A 12,116-nucleotide genomic window follows, 5' to 3' on the forward strand; every position below is an offset into this window, starting at 1 on the left:
TTTGGTCTCATGTTCATGGGACTCTCTAACTTAGAAATTTTAGACGATATTATCCGATAATAAAGAAAAAGCCTATGTCGCGCCTTCATGGTTGTTTGAACAGGTGTCATGCTATTGAAAGCTAACTGGAAAAATTCCCAGATTATCAACATTTCCAAAACTTCCTGGCTGTGTGACCTGTGACACTTCATTAGCAGTCTCAACAGTAACCTACTTTTTTATACGATGCAAATTTATCCTGTTGATATTATAATTCAAACTTTCAATTATTTAAACCACCTTAATCTTTTTCCTGTCAGTTTACATTTCAGGGCAAATAATAGAGAGGGAAAAATTGTACAATATTCTTACATATATGATGAGCATAAAATTTTCATGCTCAGTCAATCATCTCAACAAATGCAAGCATTTTTTTTCATTCTGACCTGTCTGTTTTTTATTCCAGAATTTAACTAAATTTTATGGAGTCTCGTTTGATAAGGTCAAGATATGCAAATCACAAGAGCAATCAGTCCGTTACACAAAACACCTTTGAAAGATTATCTCCCACATTATTTATTTATCACTGCAGTGTGGTGCACATCTTATGGAAAAGGGTAATGCCTGTAATGTTATAAGGAGGCCTACACAAATTTAAGAGCAAATTCATACATGTATAACCATATAAAATTATATACTTTTTTGTTTTGCGATGTATTTCTGTCTTTATGATACGAAGGGGATGGAGACAAGTTCTTCAGAAACTGCAATACCTTTCTTTTTCACTAAAACACAATGTCAGGATTGCAAAACCCTTTGAAGTCACTGTTATTATTGTACAGACAGAAGTTCACAAGATTCTCATAATTTGAGATTTTCATATTACTTAAATTAATTGTATTTTCACTGTTCAGTGCAACTTGTGTGAGATGTATGATCTGTATACGTATATCAAAATTTGGGATCCTACGACATCACATGGTACTAGTCTTCACAATTTTGCAGATTGATATATGAAATCTTGAACAGAGCAAGCTACTTGTATTTATTAAAGTGAAGGGTTGGGGGATAGAGTTGTACATGTATTCACAAAGTGTAAAAGATTTCCATACAGAGAAATATGCAACTTAAATTCGGGAAGTGAAAAGGTTGACGGTGATATTTGCTAAGATCTCCTTCCTTGTTAGCCTCTGATTTCTACACATCAAAATGCATATTTACATTTTCACAGTATCACACATCCCACTTTGACCAAGTTGGAGTCAGTTATAACTAGTACACACAGATCAACTGATACCAGCCTCTTGAAGGGCTAGCCTACTCCTATATTTCTCCTTCCTTTTTCAAAAACATGAATGATAAATTTTTTTTAAAAAGATACATTCTACGGCACCCACTGATACAAACAAACCTTGATACATACAATATTGATCACCCAAACAGGTAGCAGGTAGAGTTGATCAAACCTAAACGCAACCTTGATATTTTCAATGCGTAAGGCAGACTCCTACATCAAGACACACATCAGTCAATTTGTGAGTTGGAGAGAACTGTTCTGAAATTCATGTACTCAGGATATAAATTGCCATTTCCATATATATAATTGTCAGATACTGCAGTAACAAACATGGGAAATCACATGTAAATCATGGAAAAAACTATAATTTTCCTAGTAAACTGGGAACAAATACAGAACGTGGACATGCTCATGGCCATGTCATCCTGTTGATGGAGATGATGATGTATTGTTATGAAGGCACTTACTGAGACAGGCAGCTTTTGCTATTGATTTCTTTCAAGTGGCAGTACATTATATTTATGAAATGTAAACAGTAACAGTGGAGTGAAAGCTCGGGTCATCACTGGATGACTCATGATCAGAATGATAGATTTCCACATTTACATTTATCTCGGACAAGAATCTCATTTGAGACTTCTCTGTACACATGTCGCTTTCTTCATTTTGCAATCGCATGTACTGACTTCCTGTCATCCTCAAATTCATCAATGTCAACGGACTCTATGAACAGCGCCTAGACTTGTTTTTTTTCTTGTACGCTATACATAATATATATATGCATTTACTACTGTCCATATAATCCACACATGGGGACTTCTCTGTTTTCATGACTTGAAGCAATCTGAGATTACTAGGTATCTAACCCTGGAAGCCCTGATCGATGTCATAGAGAATAAGGTCTGATGACTCCTTAAGAAAGACAAAACAAATTACTGGTTTGTTTCTTGTCCTCGGTTTCTTGAAAACGTTAGAGTATTTTATTTTGTCTTTTTAAGACTTTCTTAAAGGTCTTGGTTTGAGAGAAATCATGCTTTAAACATTTCACACCAAAATTTCAGTATACCGGTACTTTCATAACGTAATAGCAATAAAGCAGGCTAACATTGAGTGTACAACTTAATTTTGATCAGTTTTAGCCATATACACACAAGCAACATAGAGTGCATGTATATTGTGAACTGTTCAAAATATCTTGGTCTGTCCACTGCTGGAGGTGGTACACTTCTTAAATGAAGCTAACTACAACTTGATTCTGTATCACAAGATGTGGATAACCAAAAGAGTAACAGATAATGGTAATGTACTTGCCTTTGAGTACTGATGAGCTGGAATTGACTGCCTCCTATCATCTTGACTTTCATTATTACCGGTGTGTCCTTTGTGTTCATTCTTGGGTGTTTCTGCCTTGCAGTTGCTTTCCATTTCTAAGGTGAAAACACAAATAAACAATGAACTCAATATTGATCATCAGTTTCACTAAAAAATACCGTCAAGGACACTATGTGCTCACATTCGGTTTGAATTGGTCCATTCGAGAAATATTTAAACCAGGAAAAACAAGAATGACAAAAGCAAATAAGGTCTCCAACTTAGGTACTGGAGGTCATCTTTAGGAACATGCATATCAACTTCTATAGCAATGGGAGAAGCAGATCCTAAATACATAAGCAAATGTCAACAACAAAAAAACAGAGAAGGCTTGATAAAAAGAAAAGGTGGGAGTGGGCAAAAAATGCACAAGGGATCTGGTGAAAAAGTAATGCTACATCATTGATCTTCTAAACCCTACCCCCTCCTGCATATCAAATGTTCCACCCCTTGGTATTACATAAGACCAAATGACAGGAAGTACATTTACAACCTTGGAAATTTTAATTAATGCCATGAGTGTTATCATTCTAATGTAAACAGCACTTAAGTTAGTTACAGATAGTGAAATGCCTTCCACTGTGGGTGGTGATTACAACATCTGGAATTATCCTGGATCCAAATTTCTCATCAGTTTTTGTATGTCTTACATAGAAAAGTTGCAAAAATTGGTTCAAAATGAAAAAAATCACCTCAGCTTTGTTTTCTGGATCAAATTTTCCTACAAATTGGTATCAAATATGACAAAATTACGTTCACAGCCTTCAAAATTGTCTCACAACATATCCTGGGTTAGTATAGGTCATTTAAGGTCACAAACTGAGAAAAGTACCTAAAATATACAAATTTTGGGGTTTCCCAACACTTTGAGCAGAAAATTTATCTAATAACATCTTTCGGGACTTTATACCAAATTACAAAGCTATCAAACAAGGGACTTTATACCAAATTACAAAGCTATCAAACAAGTAATGTTGAGATAAAGTTTTCTTGACCAAAAATGACAATATTGTCTTAAAAATACAATTTTTTATATTTCAGGACAATTTCCACATATCTAACTATTGTCATCTCTGTACGTCTGTGTACGAAATATGAAAGCTGTCTGTCCAGGGGTTTTAAAAAGGAAACACTGTCTAAGATTTTTTGACCAAAAATGACAAAATTGCACAAAAATAGTAATTTTCCCAATTTTGTCATAATTTCAACAAATTAGAAGAGTAACACCCTTGCAAAGAGACAACCAAATTTGAGAGCGATTGGGCCGGCGGTTTCAGAGAAGAATAATTTTTACTGAAAATGAGAAAAATCACAAAAAAATTCAGCAAAAATACAAAATTAAGGATATCTTCACAATATTCATAAAACTGTATAAGGTTAACCTAAGGTACTTGCACACAAATTTTCAAAGCAATCAAAACAGCGGTTCTAGAGTTATTAATTCTTGACCATTTTCACATTTTGTAAGCTAATTTGCATAATTTTGGCAATGCAGACTTCATTTGAACAAAATCCCATCTATAGCCCAGGATGCATCCACACACCTAATACCAAGCTGAAACGTGCAGCGGTTTGCGTGTTTTTGATGTTGACGGACATACTGTACATACATACATACATACACACATACATACAGACGCCATTGACTTCAGCCTATACGATAAACTCACATTGGTAAAACCAAATGTGAGCTAAAAACACCGCAATTAAAATGGCCTCTTGGAAAAGATTAGTCTTTCAAACCTCTACTGATGGAAATGGAATTATATTATGCATGTAATTAGCATATCCCACTTTACTCCTTTTTAAAATCAGGGTTTTTTTACCATCTTGTTTGTGTCCATAACACATTAAAAATATTGGTCCTTCCGTTCAATGTACTGTACTGGTAGTTGCCATTAATCTTGCAATGGATGGGGCACTGACGAGTGGACGTATCAAATCAAATGAAAACTTTTGGAGATGCTTGTTAAAAAGAACAATTGACAAAGTATTACAAGTTTTAAAGTATTATGGTGACCACCTGATGGAATCCTCAGACATGCAAATTTCACATTTTTTGCCATTTTCACTAATATTTTATGCAAGGTTAATCATTTTTGAACTGTTGAGAAAACGTTCATTTCAAGAAATTTATAACTTCTTATAAATTTGTAACTTCTTATAAATCCTTGTTGTCCATTGACAATATACCATACAATGACATGTAGTTTGGCGGCATTTTGCATCAGACAAAAAATACCGCAATTATTCGGTGTCGCTCAAATTTGATCAGTATTGGTATATACAGTATGGGTACCAAAGATCAACAATAAATGTTGTTTCTATCTGTTCAGTGGAGGAAAATTCTACGTTGATGTTATGACAATGATTTCTGCTCAGTACAACCAGAAAAACAGAAGCAACACTGCCTCCACAACAGGTCATAACCCATAAGAGACATGTGTATGCCATATATACTCCACATAGAAACTGGAAGACAATCTAAAACCCCTATCAACGAAAGAATTTGCAAAAGATGTACACATAATAATATTGAAGATGAGACTCATTTCCTATTTTTGTGAATACTATAAATCAGAACGAGATACATTATACAATACTATTCAATCAGTACACCCAACATTCCGATCATTATCACATAACAGTCAACTAGAATTCATGATGAATAACAAGAAATTATACATTCCCATAGCAATGTACATTAACAAGTGTCTACTTCTGAGAGATCAATAACAAACAAGTACGATGAAAAACAAATATTCTTTCCAGTTTGTGTTCCATTTATGTATGTACCTTTATTTACTTATTTATTTATTTCTGATTTTGACTTTTTTTGGCAACTTATTGTATTGCTTCTTTGAAGTCTCTATGTATGACGATGTTTACCTTTTCCTTAGGGTAAAGTGTGTCAATAAAGCAGTGATATTATAGGAGCTACAAGTTCCCTGATTTTTTTCATGATTGTACACAATTTTTCTGGTAAGGTTTCGGAAGATAGGTGAATTATCAGAGGACCTGATACCATTTCTGCTGTCCTCCTTTAAATTTACCAGGGTACTGACCTTAACAAAAACAATGATACATCAAAATGCAAAATGGTAGAATGTAATGCTGAAATAGCACAACACTGTACTTAAAATCATTTGTGTGTACATACCAAAGAGACCAGGTAAGTCAAAAGTATACATGGCTTTCTGACTTGTTATCCAAGAGTTTATAATAGTTTCTGAGTATTCATAAAGCTCAAACCATAGATCCTCTTTTGGAGGGTTTATGCTCAAACCTTCCTGTTCACTCCATTATACATATTTGTAAGTCCTCCCTATTTAAGGTTAAGACATGGTGTTTGCTGCTTGGAGCCAACTAAAAAGCTTCTGCCACTGAATTAGTGAATGATATAAACTGCTACCATGATAAAACAGTGATATGAAGATGATAAAGTCTACATGAATGACTTGGCAAGTCACTGATTCATCCATGATATCAATATCACGCTTTCATACAGATTTTTTAGTAACAAAAATATTCTAATACACTAATGTGCTGATTTCAGTGAGTGTGATGTACATATATGTGTAGAGTACAAATTTACCCATAATTTATTCAAATACTACTTGGATACTGCACAAAAGTAGACTTTACAATTCAACCAGAAGGCCAAGAATACAATAAATGAACAGCTATGTGTAAATGGAAATTAATTCGGTAATAATGTTTCACCTGTTCACCCCCAATTCTCTGTAAACAGGTCTACAATTAGCATTGATAACAATTGGATTGGGCTAATCCATGGTGGTGAAAGGGTTAGTGTGTACTTCTATGGACATTAGATCCTTTGCAAAGACCATGTGAAGTTTACAAACCAAGGTAAAAGGTCACCTCTTTCAAGAATGAAGATCTTGCTGTGTCTCTCTTGCAATAGGGTGCCAAAGTGTCAACTTGTGACAAAAGACAGCAAAATGTCCAATATTTAAAATAATGAGAGAAAGAAATTTTCTCTTGAAAAAACACTGACTAAGAACTGGTGCTTTGACATCTGCAAACACAACTTGAGTGAGAGAAAAAGCATTGGAGAAATAATCAGGTTTTTTTAAACCCTACTGAGTAAGATTGTATGTAGGACAAGAAGGACTAAGAAATACAAGGCATTCTATGAAATCAAAACCAGAGATAATGCTGCTGCAATCCAGCTTACAGAGACAAGCTGTCCTCTGTAACATTAGCAGCTGCTTTATGCCTTGCCCACGACGAACAATCCCTCAATACAACCTGAAGTTTTTAAATGTCTCACCTGATACAAATCATCTGGCTAATAAATATAGTCAATTTACCAAAAAAAGAGACTGCAACTGCATGGCAACCAAAAAATAATTACAGTATCAGCTATGTAAACATTTGTCAGGAATATTACAGTGTTTTAAGCACTGAGGACAAATTGACTTGGGGATACAACATTGCTAATGTCTGGGTCTCACTGACAGTGGGCAAATTTAATTATTGCTTCACTTCTGATTCTGATCATCTCTTGTCAAGGTCACGTTACCCCAAAGGTCAACACTGATGTCACACAATGGCTGACGATGTTCTTACCTGAAAACTGACACTGGTTCATGGTGCATATGTGCTTTGTATAAGAACCAATACAGATACAACTTGGATGTAACTGAATATTTATTAAACTTTATTCCTCAATTTTTCATGAACACAGACTTCAAAGCAAGAGCCTCAGGTAATTCACCAGAACAAATAACCTCAATACTGCACTTGAAAGGTTTGGCATCATTATTGTTAATTATAGAAATCATGAGCAGATAAACTAAAACTGCACACACTTCAATATTCTATGCTTACATGTGTTATAATATTAAACTTATTAAACAAGTATATGTCATACTTGTTTGCAAAACCAAAATATCTCCTAGGGAAACTAAAATCCCCCTTTTTTTTTAGACAGGTATAATAACAAGCTTCATGAATTATTTGCACTTGTTCAGTTCTTGCAGATGTCTGAAGGACTACTTCATCTTGAACTGAATTTTGATGTAAGCATGGATAAACATTAACAAGACTTCTTTAGAATGGCTGTCTTATTAGAAAGTGTTCTAAATAATTGATGAAGGGAAAATCTGTGACAGTGCCTGGAAATGATCTTTGAAAACTGACATTACAAAGACAAGACTGCTCATTACAGTTAAATTAATTTTAGCTTTTATTTTAATTGTTGAGAAATTAAATTTACGCATACGTAGGTAATGATGGTGAATGGCAAATGACAACCAGCAGAGGACAAATTTTGTGAGACCTTGATTCTCTGTTGCAGGAGTATTTAGCTCTTGATGTAAAACTAATGTATCAGTTGGAAGTGCAACCATATTTTTTCAAACTAGTCATCATAATGACATCAGAGTTCGTACACCTTGGGACAAATAAAATTCCAGGGCTTTCCAGGGTTTTTTGACCAGTTTTCCAGGGCTAATTCTACTAGAATCAAGTAATTTTCCAGGGCTCTTGATCATGAAAACAAATTTATACTCGACTTCTATCGTCACACCGTACCTATCTACTGCTTTAATTCCTGAGCTTTTTCTTCTAACTGTATAGCTACTGATTGTATTTCAGTTTGTTTTTCTCTTTTGCAGTCTTAGAATTTGCACTCCTAAGACTTTAACTTTGCGACACAAGACATTTCCCTGTAGATTCAGCTTTCTTGGAATACTTATTATCAGATTTGTTAAGTTCAACTACATCAGTCTCAAGTATCTTCACTTTCCAGGGTTTTCCAGGGCTAAAATAAAATTCCAGGGTTTTCCAGGACCGTACAAACCCTGGACATAGTCCCCGCTATATCAAATTGTCTTTTGGAGCTGTTGATCCTGATCCCTGTTCAGGTTTGTAACACTTGTCTGTGACTGGTGCAATCATTGAGAGGTCGCGTTGACGCTAAATCATGCGTACATGTATTTGATCCAAAAAACATTGTTTTGACTCGAAAAAATTAATAATGCGCATATCAAATTGATGTGGCCATTTAGGAGACTTTCAAAAGAAATGAGTAAATGTGCGATTACATGTACATATACACATTTTGCTGCCAAAAATATCATGTTGCATTGCACTGGGTACATGTATGGTGAACTGAGTGTCAAGCAATGTAAATAACTGTCACTAAAGAAAGCCTACCGCAACACACATAACATGTATACAGTCCGGGTAATGTCCATATAGAGGATAGTTGGGAAAAGCCAATGGCATACCGTATATATAATGAGGGTAAGGCAAGAACCAATCACATACTGTATATGTAATAAGGGTTAAAGGTTATGTGTGTTCTCTTTGAAATGTTATTCTGAGATCGGATCTGACCTGATTGATCCACCGATCGAGTGAGACTGTTGGCTTCCCGGAAGTGTCTCAGCCCGAGTCGATTTGGGACGTTCTACCGTGTTAAAAATTGTAAGAATTTCTTCAGGAATAGTTTTCTGAGTTTATTTACCCTTGAACATGTTCATCAAAGAGTTATTGGACGTTTTTCGTTCTCTTTTCCAGCTTTTGGTTAACTTCTCAGCGATTGATCCGGAGCGCATTTTTTTTGCGCATAGGGTCAATCGTACTGGGAAATGCATTGTGATCGAAAAAAATTGTGTTCCATCGTGCTCCGATGACCAACAAGAGCAGTTGACCCATCATTGCAAAGCTTGATACATTCTCCATACTACAGATGGCAAGGTTAAATTAAAATCTGAACAAAAATAGGCAGTATTTGGCGACAAATAACTTCTAATACATCTAAAAACTATTGAGTGCTAAAAATAAAGGTTGGAATAAGGTGGAATCTAGCCGAAAAGTTACGAGCTTGTTGTAATCTACGAGCCTAGGTTTGCATGGTTAACTGTTAACCCTTTTCCTGCCAAGTCGGTGAAAATCCGCTTGAAATTCGGTGTAGCTAGAATCTGAGCAGCCACGGCCGTTATCCTGCCAAGGCGGTGGAAATCGGGCTACTTTTTGGTACCCCCTTTCCTGCCTAGTCGACGGAACTACGTGTAGCAAACCCTTGCTCGCGCTAGGGGTCGTTCGAGGACAGGTTTTGGGCGAGGAACGGCGTTTGCTCTCGAAATGGGTTCACAGAGAGTCCAACGACAGGGAAAGGTGCGGAAGCTACCCAGCCAGTCCCCCACCCCGGTGGGGGACTGGTTTTTTTTTTGGGGACGAGTAGCGTACTTGGCAGGTTAGCACGTTGACGTATTCTAGCGGAGTTTGGGGTAACTTGGCTCTGAGGCACTACATAGATTGCGGCCGAAATTGACCGTCTCGGCAACGCTAATCTGTAAGGCAACCGCCTAAGACCGCCTCAGCTGGCGGTGCAATTTTTTGCCAATGGTGCGAGACGAAAATCACGGACTTGGTCCTGATTGACGGGAAGTGCGGACGGATTTGACGGACTCGGCTTTCTCGAAGGCAACCGCCTAAGACCGCCTCAGCTGGCGGTGCAATTTTTTGCCAATGGTGCGAGACGAAAATCACGGACTTGGTCCTGATTGACGGGAAGTGCGGACGGATTTGACGGACTCGGCTTGATTAGTCCCTGACATGGAACTGATCCGAACGGACTTGAGCGACATTTGTGAAGGGTAACCACCGCTTTTAACCGACTTGTTACCTTCTCGAAAAGACTACCCACTCAGATGTCGGACGTTGTCGGCTGCACTTGGCTCTAGACGTTCAAGCCGTGCAACGAAACACACCGCCTCAGCCTTGCCATTCAGGAACATGGCCTCAAAATTTGATACCATTGTTCACCGACTTGGCGGCTGCGGTTAGGTGCGTGAACCGTTGTTCACCGACTTGTTACGCCTATGTTGTCCCTGTGAAGTTCGGCTAACGGCCGAGTCTAACGGGAGTTGGCAGACCTGTGTTTGTTTATACCGTAGTATGACCGACTCAGGTAGAGGTACCTGTCGGTATATTCCGAGTTTTACGCACTCGGGCGTCAATGACGGGTCGTCATCACCGCTGATGACGTAGACGTGCTGGCCACGTTATTTGAAGGAGCCATGTTTGCCCAACGGACGAGGCCGAGACAGCCGTTGACAATTTTGGCATCCTTCATCTTTGACCGCCTTAGTTGGGTAAGCCGCTCGGCAGGCGACGGTTATGACCTAAACAAGCCGCTGAAGCACTGTTCGTTGCCGTACAAGAACGAGACGGCCAGTCCATTACTGCTTAATGGGCAATCTGTCGGGTTGGCTTGTCACCGACTTGGATGACAATACGCCCTGCGCAGGCGTACTTAGAAGGGACATGAGGTTAAAGATACGGGTTTCCCACCCGTACTAAACATGGGCTTGGGGCAACGTCCTTGGGTGGCAGGTGCGCATGCCACGTACCCAGCTGGACGGAATGTCAAGTTGAGATGCTAATGACATTGACTATGTTATGCTAAGTGCTCGATTGATTTGCATCGCAAATGAGTATTATTAGCATATCAAATGGTGCGGACAGGCAATTTACATGACGGGTAGGAATGTCAGCGCCGGTTGGTGGACTGATTGCCGTAGGTCCATTATAATAACAGGTGGATGCATATATTAACACCCCTGCGTCCAATCATGTCCAGGGCTTTGTTTCCCTGTGGCTTTAAAAGGGAGGGACCTGCTAGTCTGTCGACACTGTTCCAGACATGAGCTTGACGGACCGCAAAAGTTTTCTGAAGGCGAGCAGACGACTGAAGCTCAAAGATGCAGAGTCTCCGGGCGGTAGTGGTAGCGATCGTTGTGATGTCCCTAGTAAACGTTCTAAGAAGTCGGGCAAGAAACGCTCCCGTAAGGCGAAGCCATCTCCGGCTGAAAAACCCAGTGGTAAGCGTAAACGTAAGACGATCGTTCTGCCGATGAGGATGATGACGGGTCACCGGTTGCCAGTGGTTCTCACCCGGCTGCTCCGGGAGAGACTACTTCACCTGCAGAGACTACATCTGCTCTTGTGGGAGATACTTCACCTGCACAGACTACGTCTGCTGCTGCTAGTGAGACAGTGAGTAATGAGACGGCTGATGCCATTGGTTCTCCCCCGGCTGCTCCGGGAGAGACACCACCTGTTGCTACTATGAGCCCTCATCCTGCGTCAGGAGAGGTTCCTGTGCCCAGTGCGAAAGAGCTTGAGTCCTCGTCATCAGCAGAGGCTGCCGAGCCCGCTCCTGCCATAGTTTCGTGTGCTGCGATGTCCCCGCCGAAAAAGATAGTGCGGAGGGTTCGTTATCAGGATAGCCCACCTGATTTTGAGCCAGATATGATCCTTGATGCCGCTACGGGCGAGTTCAGGCCCAGACGCCCAGACGACGGTGATATCACCGCTGAGTCCGACTCGGAGGTTGACGAGGATGCGGCAGAGGACGATGACTTTTATGACAGGCAGTACGTAGGTGAGGCAAGCTCTGACGACGATGATGACGTTGCTGCTGTGTTGGCGG

General features: G+C 38.9%; 1 protein-coding gene across 1 annotated transcript in view; it reads right to left on the bottom strand.

Moving 5' to 3' along the window:
- Window positions 1-12,116, bottom strand: part of LOC139144830 (eukaryotic translation initiation factor 4E transporter-like) — a 53,746-nt gene that overhangs the window by 31,273 nt on the left and 10,357 nt on the right. The window contains exon 2 of the mRNA XM_070715623.1: window positions 2,588-2,703. Within this exon, the coding sequence (XP_070571724.1) occupies window positions 2,588-2,701 (114 nt within the window). The 5' untranslated portion in view covers window positions 2,702-2,703. The remainder of the gene's footprint in view (window positions 1-2,587; window positions 2,704-12,116) is intronic.

The sequence above is a fragment of the Ptychodera flava genome, chromosome 12, assembly GCF_041260155.1.
Source record: "Ptychodera flava strain L36383 chromosome 12, AS_Pfla_20210202, whole genome shotgun sequence".
Taxonomy (NCBI): domain Eukaryota; kingdom Metazoa; phylum Hemichordata; class Enteropneusta; family Ptychoderidae; genus Ptychodera; species Ptychodera flava.